We start from the raw sequence: 19,436 nt of genomic DNA, 5'->3' as shown, positions 1-19,436 counted from the left end.
CATAGTATGAGAGATGCATCACACCCAGGCTGGACTTAATGGCTTAAGCTGTCCCTCTCAACCCTATGTCATCCTCTACCAACATGCAGTCCTGCTAAGAATGCTTCAGGAGACAGCACTGATAAATAATCAAGAGTGAGCATAAAGGAAACAATACATAAAAGCAGGAGAGTGGAGAAAGACAGAGATAGCCTATCTTCACATAAATGAAGATCACTCTCCAGCATTCTTGTGTGCCCTGCCATTCTTCTACATGTTGTTCATACTAGTCCTATTCTTAGAGCAATTAAACTGGCTTTCTGTAAAATGAAATTATGTTCTGTCCTCCTTACTAAGTTATCTGACACAAATTACAATCCAAGCTGAGAAAGATACTATCCCGGTTTCTTTACCAAATTCCATACTTGGGGGTTCCAAGTACTGAATGTACAACACAGCCCCTGGTATACACCTGGCAACACACCTGGATCCCCAGTTACTGTCAGCATCAAGAATATGAGGAGAAAGTGAAGGCTTTCACTTGTCAAAGTAACAGGGAAAAAGGTACTTACTTCACCATCTACTTTCCTATACACAGTGGGGACCACTTTGACAAAATATTGAAACATCATGGAAGCTATAAGCAAAGACAGGGAGAGACACAATTAATATCTGGCAATAAGCTGGAAGCTTTTGTGTAGACACAGACTAGTTTTGTTCAACTTGTCAGGGAACATCTTTTTGCACAACAGCTACTGGAGGTTTTCAAGGACAGAAAAGTTAAAGTCTGAAATGAGTCTTCCTTTCACCAAAGTGAATCTTGTTTCTGCTCCAACCAAAACCAAAACTAATGGCATTTTGGCCTTGACTAAATGGAAAACCTACAAACTTGCTATAGCTTTACCAATAAAACTTCTTGAAAATTCAATTCTAGCCCAGGAAAATTTATTATTTTTAACAACATAGCCTTAAGAAAACATACTCAGGTCTACATGGGTATCTTATATCAACTACAATTAACATTGCAGTTTATTCCTGTAGAAGCATGGCATTTATTGTATCAGAAGATGAAAAGGAAGATCTGGACCAGTGAAGAAAAAAATAGAAGAACCCCTACTCTTGCCTCAGACCAGTCTGTTCCTTCAATTCTCTTAAGGATAACAGAATGCAAGAAAAAAACTTTTTTCTATGAAATTCCCTAGAGAAGATTATTCATCCATTTCTACAGCAGAAGTAATTCTTGCATATGGTATCTTTAGCTGCAATAAACATAAATCTGACCTGCAATCTACTTCTCCTACTTCTTTACTGGATCATGTCTTCAAGAATTTACCAACTGGTTCCCTAAGGCTCAGGATGAAAAAGCTTGAGCTCATACTATGGGCTAGCTGTGGCTTTACCAGTCAGCTACAGGCCCTCCCTCTCAGATAGTTTGTTACTCCACAGGCTAACTACAGCATCATAATCGTACTGAACATTATGACACCTTTTAATTTTTCTGTATTTTTTTTTTTAATGCTGTCCTCTGATTTGGGTACAAAGATCAAAATCAGTGGTAGAAAACTTAAAAGAACAAATTCAGATAGGACTAACAATCCTATCACCACTTCAAAGCAAATCACTTCCTTCTCCAAGCTTTACTACATACAGCTCCAAGTACCTGCAAAGACAAACTTTTCAGACTTCAGTGGACCTAAAAATACCAAAACTCTGCAGTGGCATGTAAAGGACCTTTGACAGAAAAGCAGGCTTGTATAAATAAACACATGCACAGCAACAACATGAGGAGAAAACTGTCTTTCATTCTCAAGCCAGCAAATCTGGAGCTATCCGGAAAAGATCAGCAATGTTTCAACTTCACTGCAGCTTTTCAAGCTCTTACTGTTGGGTATGTCAAGGTAAGGCAGACACCACAGCTCTCCAGCAGCTACCAATAAGGCCTTTTTTCTCTACCCTGCATCTTCTGGTTCTCTCTTACTTCAGGTGTCTAACAGATGTTGAACAACATCTGAGGAAGGCCTCTAATAATGATGTGCTGTACCTGCTGTTGTGCATCCACGAACACAGAACAGAGATATCTTTCAGAAAAGTCACAGAATCCAAACATGGTTGCAGATTTCTTCCAGGTGAATGGAGACAGATGCTCCAGAAAGAGCACAAGGTGGAGGAGTCACATTTCACATAACTCTGTCAGGGTTCTTGTTAAAACTGGGAACTCTGCTCCTGTTCTGTTCTAACACTTATTAATACAGACATTTAAAAAGAGACTTCTCTCAGCTGGCTTTTACCTTGCTGTGCAGTGACGGCTGTCCCATCCAGAGGGTTCACAATGCCTGGATAGTCCCTTCCAAATGAGAGATGTTTGATATAGTGCGTCATATTGATCTGAAATGGAAATGCTAATAACTCAAACAGCTGCACAGCACACAAGGGGGAAGGTAAGGGGCCTGAAGTTCATTGTTTGTATATTTTTCTGAGTGTGGCTCTAGAATGGAAACAGGTGCTCCCTTTCTCTGTGCATCCTAACAGTAAACTCCAAAACATTTGCTCTTCTTTTTTATTCATAGGAGATTTCAAGACGCAGAATTTCTCCTTCTCTTGCTGGAAATCCTCAGATCCTGGCGCCCTTTCCTCCCATCTACAGAGCAGGCTCTCCCACCCGCTCCTCTCGCTGCCATAGGAGCACATGCTATCAGCTGCCTTGGAGGCACAGGTATGAGCATCATCTGCTGACCTCAGAGCACAAGGTAAACTCCAACAGATCCAGAAGCAGTTGTGACAATATCAACCTTAAGAAACTGTGAAGCATAGATTAAGGCAGGCTCAGGAAGAGAGGCACAGGCTCACCACGCAGCATGCAAATGTCCCAGAATGTATTTCAGAACCCTCTGTGAAAGCAGGTCCCAGGTTCTGCTTAGACTCATAAAGCCAAATCTGCTGCAATCTAGGATGTCAATGTGGCAATGGGAGGGAAATCCAGAAGGAAAACAGACTAAGAGAACTAGACCACTGCCTTAGGAACACTTACATTATCAAGTCCGAAGCTCTGCAGATCGTGAACTGTAATAGAAAAACAGTTAACAATATAGCTCACATTGTCATAACAATAATACATGTCTACCATATTCTAGCAATAAAGAAGCTCCTCTCATTTCCATCACAATCTAAAATTGCCTGGGTTTCTCTCTTGCTTGCATAGTAGGGTGTGTGACAGATAAAACTGCTTTAATGCCCCTCCTGACACAGAGCTACTGCTAGAAAGAAGGAAAGTAACTTTAATTTAGGGTTACTTCAGATTAGGTAATTCAGTCCTCACCTGCATGTATTCTTCATCTAGGGCAAAAACAAGATCCCAGAGGCAAGAAAGGAAAGCTTTGCTGTTAGCCACACATAACTCCTCTCACTGCTGTAAAACACAGAGGCACAACAGATCTAAACTAACAGCTGAGCAGAGCACATGCTTTAATATCACATGCAAGTGCCCTAAAAAAATAGTCATAGTCTTAGTAAGTCTCAGCACTCTGCCTATCAGCCTTGCTACTGCTGCCGAGAGAACAGAGTAGGAAAGGAAAAGTCTTTGCAGGGATGGCCTGAGCAGGGTATTTGCAAACCACTGGTAGGGTTGAGGTGACTGTCACCAGTGCTGGATCTCTGCCCTTCCCACATACAGCAATATGACAATGCTGGCAGCACCACACACCCCTAGAAGGGATCTGGCACAGATATAGGCAGTGGGAGGCAATGGATATCTTTTAGTTTGCTATTTAAATGACTTTATGCAATACCAGAAGCATCAGTCTCAGGATGAAAATATAAATTGCAACTCCGTTTCAGTATCGCTTCTACCAGGTTTATCCAAAGTCACACAATCATCTCAAAGAAGCCAGAGGCTGTGGCCATTTTAACAGGTAAATTCATGTGCTCAGGAAGGCAGACCTCACCTTTCACCTTAGCAAAATGAAACACACATCAATAATCGTGGGCTATTACTTTAGGAGCTAATGGAGTCAGATTACCAAGTGTTGCTACATTAAGGAAGATTAGGAATGCTGCTCCCTTGAGAGTCTAGCACAAGACAAGCTGCAAAGCTAAAGATCTGATTTGAACTAGTCTCTCCTTTAAAACATTTACTTAGCATGAGTGCACTCTGGACTTCTTTCTATTAACATTTTTCAGTAAACCACCAGAAGCTGTACTTGTATTTATATAAAACCCTTACTAAAACCAAAGAGATATGCATGCAAAACACAGAATGTACAATAAGAAAAGGAAATGTTAACCTTAAAGTACCCTCCTCCTAAGGCTCAGATGTAGGGAGAGGTCCTTGCATTTCACAGCTAAACGCCCAGAGACTAAGGCTGCAGTACTTGGAATTAAGGCAATGGTTCTGCATTACAAAGAGCTCAGAGCTGCACTGGCTTCAGATAATCCTTTTGCTGTCTCTGACTGGAGCACAGACCTGTCACTGCCACTAGCACAGTGACAGCACACAGATTTGTGTGCCTATGCTGACAACTGTATCAATGAACTTTATAAAAGAAATTCCTAGTAAAAATTTGGAAGTATATGTGATGGTGGGCAGAGGAAGGAAAGACAGGAGAAGTGGCCTTGGCATTATGCTATACTGTTTTTCTTAACGGTTACCAGCAACACCAGGCTGTTTCATGGTGCACTATTATTTGCACTTAAGTCAAGAGTTCCATGGCTTGGCTGCCAGTGAAGTGTCAAGTTTTGCTGCCTTTTGTACAGACACTAGCAGGCTAACCTTCAATTATTACAAAGTTCCACAAAGATCCTGGCTCTGGTGGGTCTGCACTTAAACTGCACATACATGATGACCCTTGTGGGTCTCTTCTAACTCAGGGTATTCTCTGATTTCATACCACCAAAGGAATAAAACTTGCTTTGTCCTGCCAGCTTTCGGTCCCACAGCTCATTCCTATCTCACCCACCTTTCAGTCATGAGCCACATCAGTCTGTAAAAGGTTGAAATGCAAGTCTTGCTTTATGTGACGCTATTTTTCCAGCCAGAACAGCTCCAAAGTAAGGTGAATCCCACAGGTGCATCAAAACTTGCACTGGCACAGTGATGCACAGACAGGCAGAAGGATGATCCTCCAGGTAGCGGTGCTCCTAGAACCCTTCGCAGGATTATGGCGTTTATCAGCTTTATCACCTGGGTAGTCACATGTGACGTTGTACTGAGGACTAGTGACGGTGACAAAACTTACAGGAATAGCACAGTACCAGAGAAATCCCAGGGCACCACTTGAGAAGGACCAGACATTAACTAACATGTTACACCAGATTTACATTGTGTGTGACCCCTATTATTAGTTACGGCTATCCAAAACAAAATGTCCTCAGAGTGCTCTGCTACGCTTTCCACAATTAAGTACTTTTTATAAAACTCCTCTCCAATAAGTGATTTACAACTCAGCAATAGAGCAGTTTGGTTCCTAAATCAGTCTTCCAATAGACCACAGGTTTACTTCTCTTTGATCACTGATGATTATGCTAAGCACATGTGTACATACTCTATGTTGCAGATACATTTTTAGCTAACCATAGTTAGTTTAACAGAAATCAGCAGGCTGTTTAACCTGCTAAGAGAAGGAACAGGACAAGGAAAGAGAACAGAAGATCTTTATGAGACTGTCTGCTAGGACCAAAGGCTCTTATTTCTGAAGAAACAAATACATTTCTTCATTTCCTTAACCACAGCTAATAGTCAAAGATACCTGTGAAACATCTTAAGTTTCTCAAGAGCTCTGTCTGCTTTATAGAACCAAGATTTGTTCACTGTTTTAGTACACAGTTTTAACAATTGCTGTCTATCTGAAGAATTCTCCCAATCCTGCATTTCTGACCTGAACAATCACAAGGCCTCCTTAGACTTCAAAATTCAGTCCTTAACCCCTAAAAGAGGATTAACAGCACTTACAGCCATTCAGGACTACGTCAATAAACATGTGAAGGTTCCAAGAAACCAAAGACAGCCACCCAAACACATTACTCCAAGGTGAGCTAGGACACCACTTTTCAAACTGGGGATGAATTTTATGGAGGAAAATACCTTACAGGAGCACAGTGGCAGGAAGATGGAAGTGGCATAAGGATGTGTTGTGAAGAGGGTAATGAGGCAGGGAGCAACACAGAAAATGTGGCAGCTAAAAGAAGGAGTGAGCAAAGCTGAGAATGAGTCCTCTGCCAGATGTTACTGAATCGAAACACCGCATTTCAACCTGCAACTGCCAAGATTACCCTTAGAAAAATCCAATGGTTTACTAACCCTTGTAAAAGTTCCTACAAACTACTCACAGATTAGCTGGCTTGGTACATGAATTCTCAGGAGATATTCTCTAATGTATTGTACAAATGAGATTAAGTGAGATAATTGTCTCATCTGACTTGAAAAGGCAGAAGTCACTCCAACATGTCAAGCACATTAGCTGCACAATGCAGCTAAACATTTGCCAACACATTCTCTCCAACATGGAGATATTAAAATCATTTAGGACAAAGATTCTTAACCTTTTCCACCTTGTTTACCATGGAAGAACGTCTTGGAATAGCTTGCCTTTTAGCTTCCTAGAAGTCTTCTCAAATCCCAGCCTAGATCAACAGCTCCTTCCAAAGGAGATTTATGGGCTCAGCAAGTAACAAAAATTATGTTAGTTCTGCAGTTCTGAGGAAAAAAAAAGGATACAGCAACACTTAATCTCAAGAGGTGCACTGGGAAAACAAGCAGAGTAGGAGAGAAAAGAGAAATGTTCAGATCCTTACAAAGAAAAGATAAAGAGATTCAGGTAGACTAGCATTTAAAGTTCATACCAAAAAGGGGAAGAGTAACATCTGTGCTAGTGTGCTTTCTAGGCCATATAAAATGACCCCCTAGATAGCTAAAGGACTGATATTTGGTGAAGCAATCATTTAAAGTGTAACAGAGAACCCAAAATGCAGGAATTAATCACCAAAAGGAAAAACACAGTGGGATGTGCAAATATGTTAAGTGAACTCCAAACCAGCACGCCAGACAACAATGCTGGTTATATTTAGATTCTTTTCCAGTCATAAGAGGTAAGAGAGGTCATTTTAGGAGCAAAGCTATTCAGAAATGCACTCAAGGTTTATATCTACAACATATTAACATTCAAAGCTGGGTAAGAGGTTTTTATTCTTAATCAGTTCTGTGCTACTTTCATTTCACCTGATGCACAGAGCAAATAACAAACCATGAGGCTGGTTTTGTTAATTCTGTTGCAAGATCCAGACAAAGGTGAATACAGGAAGGATGGGGGACAGGGGAAATGTATGTTTGAACAGCATATCTCAAAGGAGGTTACGTAAATTCCATTTTTTGTTTGTTTCAAAAGCTTGTTCATGTGTATTCAACACTGTGCAATATATATATTTAACACTAGTCAGTAACTGTCATAAGCTTATAGGGCCTTATAGACTTATGGGCCTCTGAATCCTTCCCAGAGCAATTCTGATCCCCTCTACCCCCCTGATCCACCTCTGGTGGTGCTTCTACAATACCATGATTTTTGGTATGGAGAAGGTAAGGCCGCTCCAGAGGGCTGCTTGACAAATGCTAAGCATTCCCAACAACTGGTACAACTTGAGGATGATAGTGAAGTGGTAAATGAAAACGTCATTTTTGTTGTCTCCAAAACAGACTTGATATAACTTGAAAACAGTTTGTCTACCATAAATGGGTGAAACCTCACGTCTTTCACCACCAAGACAACCAAACTCTGATAAGATGTCACTGGCGTAAAAAGAAAAGTCCTTAGCAATGCTGAGGATGAAGTAAGACTCTCAGCATTCAGTATTCAGTATGGGGATAAAAGCAGTTCCCTAACAGACATTACTTTGGGATAGAAGTTAGAATGAGCTCATACACACTTCCTCTATGGAAGGAATAGTGTACAGGTGATCAGACAATTTGGATCTCCTTCACACTCAGCTGGTGTCCTGATGGAGACTGAGTCCCACATCATTTTTTTTCAAGTATGTTGTTGGGCAGGAGAAGAATTCAGATAAGCAACTGCTATCTGTAGAGGCCTGGGCAATAGTAACAGGCCCACTACTACTGGGTCTGTAGGAAAGGAACAGAGAATGAGGCTGCAGTCTCTGCAGAAAAAGGAGTTAGTGTCACTTGCTCTTGGCTGACACTGAGAAGGTGCCAAGGGACTTGAAAAATGACAACCAGTCTGCAGTCAAACACTTGGTATCTTTCCACAACTCAGTAATCAAAACACAAAAAAGGATGCAAAATAAGAGTGGCTTTTTGGGGTCATCCACAGTGTCCAAGTAGGAGTTCGAATAGTTCTGGCTGTCAAACAATCTCCAGCAGAGAAAGAAACAAGCCCTTCCTTAAATACATAAGCAGAACACTAATGAAGATGTACAACTGACCAGTGGATCTGACTCCTAGAGAGCTAACAAAGCTTTGCCTTTTTAGGCAAAGCTTGGTGGCTCCAAGTAGGCAGCTCCTCTTCCAAGACTATCATCATCTCAAAGATCAGCTTACCTGTGTTTTTCCCTTCCACAGTCATCACCACAAAAGAGGATGAAAACAAATAGTAATCTCTCAAAAACAGCATCTTCAAAGATAACTTTGTTCCTCCAGCTGACATGTAGGGTGTAAGAAAACCACAATATTTGGACCACATACAGACTGCTCCATCCACAGAAATTGTCACAGACATTGTGAGCGTGTCTTCAGGACAGAATGTCCTGAATGATGCCATCAACACCAGCTTTTTTTCTAAGGAATTGAAGGAATCCAATGAGACATTTTTAAATAATCCTAAAAAGCTCTCTGGCTGTAAAAAAGCATGATGCTCAATGTCTTCTCTTAAAAAGACATGGTGGCAAGAGTCATGGTGGCAAGATGATGGCACCTCAGCAACAGAATGGTCCAAAGACAATCTAAAGGAGGAATGAGAACCCTCAGCTTCCCCACGACTATAAGAAATAGAGCAAGAAAGATGGAAATTATATAGGTAACATCACTCTCTTGAAGAGCCTACCAATACACAGGTGAAGTTTCTGCATGCAGGAAACTCACTGTCAACTGCTGCAGATGAAGCAGGAGATGGCTGCTACTGTACAGGCATGGACAGACATGGCAGCAGCCCATGAACCACAAACCTCAGAGGTTAAACAGCTAAATCACCCAATCATTCCTATTTCCTCTGAGACAGGACGGAAATACAGAAGGTGTGAACTGCTGCAAAAGAAAACAGATAGGATATTCAGAGTCATAAACAGGCACAGCTGATGCTGGAGGCTGTACTTGCAGATGCATAAGTGAAAGAGAGAACTTCACCAAAACCTGCAGCACATCACATAACCCAAACATAAAATCTCAGTTTAGAATTCAAAGCCTAAACAGATGACAGTGAAGGAACTCCAATCTCAGCAAGAACCAAATGAATAAGCAGGGTTTGAGGCTGTGCTGCTTAAAACAGAAGACTCTAAGTATCGGTAATGTTTGACTCTGGCCTCCCTTAATGCAGGAGAGGCAGAACTACTAGTTTCAGTGTTAAGAATTCTGATGGAAGTCCTCCTTACAATCTCTTTCAATCCTCCTCCTAATGATCTGGGATTTCTCAGTGCAACTGAACAACAAACAACCATTTGCAGCCAGTATGACATTCCAGAGTTGGGGGGTCTTCTCTGATACTGATGATGCCACATCATGGTGCAAGCCTAAAGTGACCAATTTAAAATGCTTCCAATAACTTGGAATGAAAAGCAGCATCACTGCTTGCTTCAAAGGCAACACATTTCCTAAGGTTCAGCTCGGGTTCTCAGGGAACACGGGATGTGAAGGACAGAGATGGAGTACCCGTCCAAGAAGTTCAAGCATTGTATTTATGCACTAGCTAATAGGTAATTAATAATTTTTTGGCATGAAGGCATAAGATCAGTTGTGTGAATCATCCTAGACAGGACAATTCTGATGACCTGAGATTAGGAATGAGTAGAAATACACACTAAAACATATAGTAATCGTGAAAACTAAGCTAAAATACTACCTCTAGTAGTAAAGTGCTCAGCCTCTAATGGAGAGCTGAGAACACAGACCTTATGCAAATAAAGTGATATATAACTGAAGTTAAATAACTAAACAGAAATAAAATTGCACCTTATACAGTGCTGTCATGAGTGTCAGCTCCTCTTACTCTACTCTCTGAAATAAAGCCATTTCAACTTGCTTCTCCCCAGAAAAGAAGTTACAGTTTTAAGATGTTAACACCAAGCACAGGACAAAAGTTCAGAAGCTCAGATCAGGATTACATTTGCAGTCAGATCTACGAAGTGCTGCTTAATAGGACCCTTGGCACTGTCACAGTGATGCCCATACCCATTCCCTGAGTGGAGATCTATGAAACAACAGGAACCCTCAACATAAGAAGAGAGGAACAATGCAAGAAAATGAAAAGCTGATATGCAAGCTTCAGTATTTCAGTGCCACCACAAAATAAAACTCCAACCATCAGCCGTACAAACGTGGTACATATTCCAATGGGAGCCAAGAAGAATGGTGCAGTGGACTGAACTTTCCACAGTACTGATATTCTCCACTCCCATATTCTCTACTGTTTCATATCAATAGGAAATAGAAGAAAAAGCAAAAATACTGTCAGTCATTACAGTTCTGCATCAAATAAGTCTAGTAAAATTATTTAGTGAATTGTTAACACGACTTTCAACAACCGTTTGGAATATTCAGACTTCTCTTCGACATTCAACTTCATCCTGTGTTACATTCTGTTAAGTGTATTAACAGGACTGCATGTTAATGCAGACCTTACTGAAGGAATCAAACACCACAAACACATAAGTTCTTGTCTGGAAATATGACTCAAATGAGGTAAGAGTTCTGGAAATATCTCACAGAACCCTGTCCTCTAATGCTAGTCAAATTCTTTATCTGTGATTAAAGGGAGAAAAAACCAAAGGATTACAAAGAAAGGTTACAGTGAGGCATGTACAAGAAAACAACCATGCTCTGAGCAGTCCATTTTCCTTATGGGTCAGGAAAAACTCCTTGTTTGTTGGCTAGTGCCATGAAAACACTGGCAAGAAAAAGGCTGGGAAAAAAGGAAAATCACATGTTACGAATAATTAGGAAAGCAAGAGAGAACAAAAGGAATAAAATCATTAGGCCACTGCATCTCATGCTTAGCCTGGACCTTAATTCTGCATGCAGTCTGGTACCTTCAGACAGAGCTGAACTGAAACAGGTTCACAGAAATCCTGCAAGGAAGCTCAGAGGTCAAATGGCTTCCACAAATGACCAGCTTCATAAGCTGTGACTCTTCAGCAGGGAAAGATATGCCGTGAGCCCCACACAGGAAAGGCCTATGACATGATGAGGGACAGGGAGAGAGTGGGAAGCAACCACACACTCTTTTTCCATAGATAAAGAGGAGGCCCTCAGATACAGCCAGTGGGAACAAGAAAATGAGTGGATGAGGTTGGCAGTGACTACACAGCCCTTTTGGGTTTTATCTGGATTTTCTGACTGAATTTTTAATTCAGCTGTACAGCACTTCTGGAGGACATGCAATTAGAGAGCTATCCTGACTTCCATCCCCTCCTCTCTATACACCAAGTACTTGCTCTGAGGCAGCCAGCCTGCATTCCTGACTGTTAGAGAGATGTAATGCAGAGATGCTTCTCCTTATATATGCTGTGACATTGTTGATCCTGGCTGTAGTAAGGTTGCTGTTGTCATGCTAGTTTAAGCACACAAAGCAGGTTTTGCTACAATAAAGTGAGATTTTTTTTTTATTACGAACAATCAGTATTGTGGGGAAAACCAGGCTTTTCTCATTATTGTTGTTTGTACAAAAGTGCTTCTTCTGTGCTCAAGAGTTTGTTTTTCTCCAAATACACCAGTTACTCTCACCAAGCACATTCGCATTCTCCCCTGACCTTTACCTCAGTGGTACAGATTAAATTGGAGTGAGTGATATAAGTAAAAAATACAGATTTGATGTGTGCACTCTTCACTGGATAAGGAATTGGTTGGATGATCACGTCCAAAGGGTAGTGTTCAATGGCTCAATATACAGATGAAGACCAGTAACAAGCAGGGTCCATACTGGGACCAATACTGCTTAATATCTTCATCAATGACACTGACAGTGGGATTGAGTGCCTCCTCCGCCTGTTTGCAGATAATAGCAAGCCGAGTATTGAAGTTGACATGCTTGAGGGACAGGATGCCATCCAGAGGAACCTGTACAAGCTTGAGAAGTGGGGCCAGTGAACTGCATGAGATTTAACACGACCAAGTGCAAGGTGCTGCACCTGGGTCAGGGCAACCCCCAGTACCAATGCAGGCTGGGGATGAGCAAGTCAAGAGCAGCCCGGGGGAGATGGAGTTGAGGGTGTTGGTGGACAAGAAGCTCAACATGACCTGGCCATGTGCAGTGGCAGTCCAGAAACCACTTGCATCTTGGGTTCATTCCCAGCAGCATGGGTAGCAGGTGAGGATTCTTTCCCTCTATTGCACTCAGGTGAGACCCCACCTGCAGAGATGCCTCCAGCTCTGGGATCCCCAGCACAGGAAAAATGTGGACCTGCTGGAAGGAGTCCAGAGGAGCCCACAAAGACGCTCCAAGGGCTGGAGCACTTCTGCTATGGAGAGAGGCTGGGAGAGCCTGAAGAAGAGAAGGTTCTGGGCAGACCTGAGAGTCCCTTCCAATACCTAAAGACAACTATTAGAAAGATGGAAACAGACATTTTAATAAGGTCTGTTGTGATAGTACAAAGGGCAATGCTTTTAAACTAAAAGAGTGCAGATTCAGACTAGATATAAGAAATTGTATATGTTGAAGGTGATAAGGCCCTGGCACAGGTTGCCCAGAGAGCTGGTGGGTGCCCAGTCCCTGGGAACATTCAAGGCCAGGCTGGATGGCGCTCTTAGCAACCTGCTCTAGTGGAAGGTGTCCTTGCTCATTGCAGGGGGGTTGGATTACATGGCCTTTAAAGGTCCCTTCCAACTCAAACCATTACATGATTTTGTAAACTACCACTATTTTTCTGGCCACGCTATATTTATATAGATACTCAAGGAAGTCCTTCACAACTTAAATTTTACTCTGAAACTCATGAATGGAGGAAAATATCCCTTCCAGAGGTACTGGTAGTCAGGTTCTGGACCAAACACCTTAACTGAGGTTGTTTGACTGCAGAGCAGCAAAGTTTTGCAGAACTGAGAGACTGCCCAGAAACATTCTCTCCCAAGTTCTTCCACACCCATGTGGCAGCACCCCTAGAAACCACTTTTCTGTTTGTCCATGATAGCTCTAAAGCATTGTAAAATAACTTCAACAATGTCCTCCCCACTGAAGCAGTGATGTTGTTACTATAGACAGTAATGCAAAGATATTAACAGAAAATGGTCAGACACACTTGAAAGGAAAAGGTCAAATAAGCAGGAAAAGAAAATACTTTACCATGTACATGAGACTGTTGGAAACTTTTTCCTGGTGCAAAGTGGAAATTTCCAGCTACCTGCAGGAGAGAGTAACCTTTTATTAAACAGACTGAATCTATGTAAGTAAAGAAGTTACTGGTGTTTGGATTTTTAAGATTCTGTTTACACAAGACAGATACCAACCAACTCATTTTCACAGGTGATAGTAGTAGCAGACATTAGCCTAAGAGAGGTATGAATTTCCCATGTTTCTTACAGGCAGTGATGCTGAAAGCCATAATTAAATACTGATGTGGATAATAGCTGTTCTATGCAGATTATTTAGTAAACATAAAAATGAGGAGAAGCAGGAATTAACTCCAAGGAGGGAACTGACTAGCCCTTCAGAAAATACAAAACAGTATCAAAGAAAAGGAGTGGAGAAAGTGAGAGTGAACAAGGTAAGAAAACACTTAATACAATAATCAGGAGTGATCCAATGTATACACACAAGAAAAAAAAAAGAGAATGCAAAAATAAAGCACTAAACCTACCAAACCCCCCTCCCGAAACAACCCAACCCCCAAAAAATCTGCAAAAGACAAACTGGTAAAATTTCATCTGGGACTCTGAAAGGGATATGGATATTAAGTGCCAATCCTCTCTGACACTTACTAGCAATCATATAAACTCTGCCCTGGAAGATGTGAATGTTCCAAGCTCACATACTGTATTACATCTTCAATGCCATGGCAAACGTATGCCTTATGTTAACTGCAAATCTGTTGAGAATGAGGATGGGCAAAATTCCAAGTGCCTAAAAACAGGCCCCAGAAACTTCCCCAGTGACACTCACACTTGGACCGCTCCTACATCCAGTATTCCCCTTGGAATCTTCCTGCTCATCATACATTGTGAGAGAGGGTCCCGTAACAGATCGCTACCTATTATGATACTCAAATCACAATGTCTGGATTTGTGAGTACAAGATCTACTTTCTATAAATAAAGATTGTGGTCTCCAGGAAAAATACACAAGGATTAAAAAAAAACCAAAAGAAAAGAACAGAGTTTGAAGTAAAAAAAAAAAAAAAAAAAAAAGCCTGGGTCTGACTTCTAGAAGGTACTTGGGTATGTAAACTGTGTGTTTGTGGGGGTAACCTGCAAAATGACAGGTTATATAGTTACCTGGTGCACCTTATATATTTTCATACATCACTTGCAAAAACCACCTCTCTGAGCATTTTCAGCCGTGACAATCAACACCAATAGCCTTGCTTCCACTTTTTTTCTAAAGAAGATAACACTTCCCTCTCTCCAACACCTCTGCAGGTGAGTTGTTGGTTACTGCTATATCCAGCATCCACCTGTGGCCTCCAGAAGGGCAGGTGGAACAATTCAAGCTCAAAGAAGCTGCCTCTCCTCCTTCAAAAATCTCAGCAAAAAGACTCAGTACCCAGGTGGGAGGAAAAGGCAAAACTTTTGCCATGACTTCCTACCAGCCTACAAGAATACAAACCAGAATTAGCCTCTTCCCACTGCTCTTCCTGACTGTCCTCTTGGACCCCATGACAAGTACAAAGACCTTGCTGATCCCAGAGGTTATTCTATGAAAGTCTTGTGAGCACTTAAAACTGGAAAAGGAGAGGAATGCCTTGACTCTGCATTTTCACAGTCCTCACCATCATGCAGCAGGTTCACAGCAAAAGCTCTCTCTCACCTTGTTGACCTCTAGGAAACCATACACTTGGCAGCCCTCATTCTTCTGCTCTTGCATTTTCTGGCTAAACCCTTCCCTCTTGCACTGCTCTATGCTATCTGGGTTCTTGAAGGCCCAGCCTCGCCGCCTGTATGCTTCTCTGACATCATCACAAGTATTACAACACCTGCAAAAAGCACAAGCACCATCTTACCATCTTTACCATTAAGAACAAATGCTCCAGCGCAGGACTTGAATCCTTGATGGATTCTTCTTCAACAAAGCAACAACACAAACATTGGGGACTGGACCTTGAAAAGTGGCCTAATGCCCCTGAATGAGCATTAGCTTCTTGATGTGCCTTTTGAGATTTGAAGGTTTGAAGGCACACTATTTGAGTGCAGGACTGGAGTCTGAAGAGGGCTCTGCCTGGCCTTACACAGCCAAGGCAGCCCTTGGCAAAGTAATATGCCACAAAAACAACATCAGTGTCCCACAGTTACGAGCAGTTTGGAACTTCCTCATGTGAACAAAGCATCTGCCTGTTTCTATTCCTCTTTTCCTTTGTTTTTAGGCCAAGACATTGGGCTAAAGGGGGGTTTAACAACAAATTTTCTATGTACTTTTCTACCTGTGGATAACACCTTGGTTACCAGAAAAAAACTCCAGGTTTCTTCCTTGGTTTCATGTTTTGTTGGACATGTTGAAGGAATTCCTGCTGTTGAAGGCAGCAACTATGAATCCCTCAAGATGAAAACATCTCTGGGAAACGGCACAACCTGACATATGGGACAAATCAAGTTACCACCGAGCCAAAAATAGCCAAGATTAGTCCAGAACCTATATGGACTATCATGGATCCATTTTTACAGTAACTTGCTGTTAGGAGGAATGAGAAATACAAAAAGACACCTATTGTTTGTGTGAGCCATAGATGTCTGGTCTTTGCTCCTGTAAGGATGCAATGCCAGCAGCAGAAGCAAGAAGGCAAGGCCAGGACATAACCAGGTTTTATGTCAAGATAGCTCACGTAACAGTGAAATCATTTAAACACCTCCTCTCTGGACACCAAACAAATGCAGAAAATCTCTTGTCTGCTGAGATACTACTTTTGTACTGCTTAAACAGGCATGTAGACAATCCAAACAACCTATAGATGTACCTTCTCAACAATCTTAAGTGCAGCTTCCAAAGGCATAGCCAAACCACAACAACTTGTATCTCTGAACATATGCCTAAGAGGAGGATTTCATTGCACAGACTTTCACAGACATTTGGAAAAAAAATATGCATAAAACATACCTGGATTCAAGTGCTAAGAAGATAGGAAAAAGGTGTAAAGGTTACCGAATGTCCTCTGACTCTGCCCCGTAACAGCTCTCGCAGCGATCAGCATCCAAAGAATTTGGATCAAACACTTTTTCTTCTTCTTTTCCCAGCTCTAAGACAAAAGAGGATTCAAAGTGATGAGACACATCTAGAAATTCTGTCTTGTGTTCTGCTCTATGCATAATGACTGTTCCACACACAACATGCAGCTGCACACCCTACACCTGATGCCCACCTGAAATGGTATGTATGTAGCCCGCTGACATGTGAAGTAAGACCAACAAGGAGCATAGCATTTGTCATCTCAAGAACAGCCTCCATGCAAAGAATTGGCTATCTGTAAGCCTTGTTGGAACATCAGACATTACTTGCATAAAGGCTTTGCTAAAACATGTCTTAAGTAGACCCAATCAGAACATTACGAGTGACACAAGACCTGCTTCACAACACGTAGAATAGTTTTTGTCCCCAGACAAATTTGTAATCCACAACCTGTGGTGGCTGCTAAGTGACACAGTAGTAACAACACTATCACCACATTCCCACGACAACCAGAGAAATCCTTGTGCCTGCCAATTGTTCAGCTCTTGGCTTAGTTTAGCCTTTCAATGTCAACAACAGAAATGTTAAATCTAAAGTGATACAAAGCTACACATTTGGCATGTTGATACACAGAACTACACTGACTCCCAGAAAAGGGAGTAAGTAACTCATGTTTTGGAAAGGAAAAGTCAGAACAGTATTACTGTGAGATTGAAATGCTTTGTCAGAATCATTTCTGGTTTGTATCAAAGAAAAAGGATGAGTCATAACACGTAAAAAATGTAGAGGAGAGGTTTATGTAGCCAAGGATCACTTATTACAACTTGCAAATAGTATTTTTGCATATATATTTATCAGGTGTGCATTAACACACACAAAGTTAATGGAGTAAGGTGCAAGTTTAGGCTAAAGGGTTAAGTCACTGGAGCCTTCCCTGGAGAGAGGCTCTTTCCTTGAACCACATAGTCCCATTTGTTCACCCACTGTATTTAAACATACAACCAAAGCTAAGTTTTGCCAGAACAGCTGCTTGATTTCTAATCCCAAAGGACCACTAACTGCGCAACTTTATTCCTCAAATGCATCCATGGTTCTTTTGTTGTAATTTCAGAGGGACCAGGCAAAGATTTCCTTGCAAAAGTACTGAGTGTAAGAATAGTTTAATAGATCTGCATGCTACAAGGTCTTCAAGACTTTGTGGCATTTAAACACTCTACAGCTGTCACTTGTCTCCATGAATCTCAAAACAGGCATACAGTGGAAAGACTACCAGAGCATCCATCCTGGACAGGCAAAACAGCATCTTACCGTGTCTCTCAGCCTCTGGAGTTACACGATTGCCAGCTTTATCCAAACGTTGTTTAAACAGATTGTGTTCTACATCTAGCTGCTGCTCTCCTGCTACGTCCATTGCATCAATGCTCAAATCTGAAACCAGTGTGCAAGGAAAGTGATCTATAAACATTCATTTGTTATGGGCACACTGAGCCTCTTGAGTCCTTGCCAAGGACAAAAATTATCATCAGCATTCAGAAGTCCTACTCACAAGCACAAGGCATATGTGGAAAAATAACATCTAGATTGATCTTCAGTTTATCTCCCCTTGATTTGTCAACGTACAATTCTGGATGAACCTGAGAATAAAGGAAAAACAGAGTTCCATTTAACTTGGAAGAAAATCAAAAGGTCCCTCTCCCTCGGTGCTGTGGCACAGGAGCTGATTTTTAAGACAGAAGAGATCTGCCAGGCACCTGAGCCGCTGCCATGCCCAGCCCAGCACACGCAATTTGCAATGGTGTTAAATCACTGGGGGAATCTCGGAACGTGTGGGGGTGGGGACGACAGAGCTTCAGCGCTTGCTGGCATGGCATGGCTGCTCGCAGGCGGCGAGACGCTGCGCTGTGCCGGCGGGACGCCACAGGCGGGGGAGGGCAGCTCCCTCCCACCGCCGCGGCCAGGGCACAGAAAAATACCGCGAATCGCGGGTCTATGAGGGGCGAAGCTGCTGCCTGGGCAGCCCAGGGGCGCGGCCCGCCGGGGGCAGGGGCGAGGGCCGACCGGGCGCCCAGAAGGGTCGCCCGCCGCGAGCGGGAGGTGGCACCGGGGACTGGGCCCGCCCCGTCGGCGGTACTTACCTCCTTTGTGAGGTAGTACTGCAGCTCCGAGAAGAAAAGCAGCACCATGATGAGCCCGCTGACAGCCGTCACTGCCGGGGAGACGAGAACCACTATCAGCCCCACAGCAACCCGCCTACCGCCGCCCCGAGCCACTGACGACCGCCGGCCCGCTAGGGTCCCCCGGCCACCCGCAGCCCCCGCGCTCACCTAGCGCTCCTCCGCACGTCTTCACCCGAAAATCTTCCAGGGTTTTAGGAAAGGCGTCGAACCGCTTCAGCCGCCACAGAGACTCCATGACGCCGAGCGGCCCGGAACCGAACCCTCCTTCCGGCGCCGGCCTCGCCCCCGCTGCCGGGCCCGCCCCCGGCGGAGCGCCGCTCTCCCAGCCCGGGACAGCCTCCGAGAGCGGGCGAGCTGTCCGTCGGGCCGGCTGTGGCGGCAACTCTGCGGAAAGGAAAGCGTCTCGGCAGAGTACCAGTGCGTTGGGAGAAAAAGGGAAGGGAAAGGGACGGAAAGAAAGAGTCTAACTGTATGGAAAGTATGCTGGACTTTTATGGCGTAAAGAAGTTGACTGCCATTCATATGCTTCCAGGTCAGTTTAGCAGCGTATCTGTCAAGTTTTACTTCAAAGGGACAGATGTGTCTTTGAAGATACTAAGCCAGGTCTGCCTTTTTATATAACCAACACCAAAAAATATCACTGGCGGCACCAGTAACTCATCACAGAAAAGCCACAGAAAATAACAGTGAATATTTGTTTATTTTACAAGCAGGTTTAAGAAGGATGCACAAAGTTACAGAAAGTACTAAAACATCTGGAAGAA

General features: G+C 42.8%; 1 protein-coding gene across 3 annotated transcripts in view; it reads right to left on the bottom strand.

Moving 5' to 3' along the window:
• ERGIC3 (ERGIC and golgi 3) overlaps window positions 1-18,948 on the bottom strand; it is a 47,691-nt gene extending 28,743 nt beyond the window's left edge. For all 3 annotated transcript variants that reach the window (XR_007207171.1, XM_048321527.1, XM_048321528.1), the window contains exons 1-10: window positions 18,820-18,948; window positions 18,631-18,701; window positions 18,042-18,129; window positions 17,804-17,923; window positions 16,472-16,565; window positions 15,146-15,311; window positions 13,467-13,524; window positions 3,008-3,039; window positions 2,268-2,364; window positions 552-616 (exon numbers count right to left, since the gene is read on the bottom strand). Coding sequence is in view for 2 of the 3 variants with exons in the window: in XM_048321527.1 (XP_048177484.1) it covers window positions 552-616; window positions 2,268-2,364; window positions 3,008-3,039; window positions 13,467-13,524; window positions 15,146-15,311; window positions 16,472-16,565; window positions 17,804-17,923; window positions 18,042-18,129; window positions 18,631-18,701; window positions 18,820-18,907 (879 nt within the window). In the remaining variant the exon portion in view is untranslated. The remainder of the gene's footprint in view (window positions 1-551; window positions 617-2,267; window positions 2,365-3,007; window positions 3,040-13,466; window positions 13,525-15,145; window positions 15,312-16,471; window positions 16,566-17,803; window positions 17,924-18,041; window positions 18,130-18,630; window positions 18,702-18,819) is intronic.
• Between the last annotated feature and the right edge of the window lie 488 nt (window positions 18,949-19,436).

The sequence above is a fragment of the Corvus hawaiiensis genome, chromosome 17 (assembly GCF_020740725.1).
Source record: "Corvus hawaiiensis isolate bCorHaw1 chromosome 17, bCorHaw1.pri.cur, whole genome shotgun sequence".
In the NCBI taxonomy this organism is placed as follows: Eukaryota; Metazoa; Chordata; class Aves; order Passeriformes; family Corvidae; genus Corvus; species Corvus hawaiiensis.
This window is presented reverse-complemented; position numbering and strand designations above follow the sequence as displayed.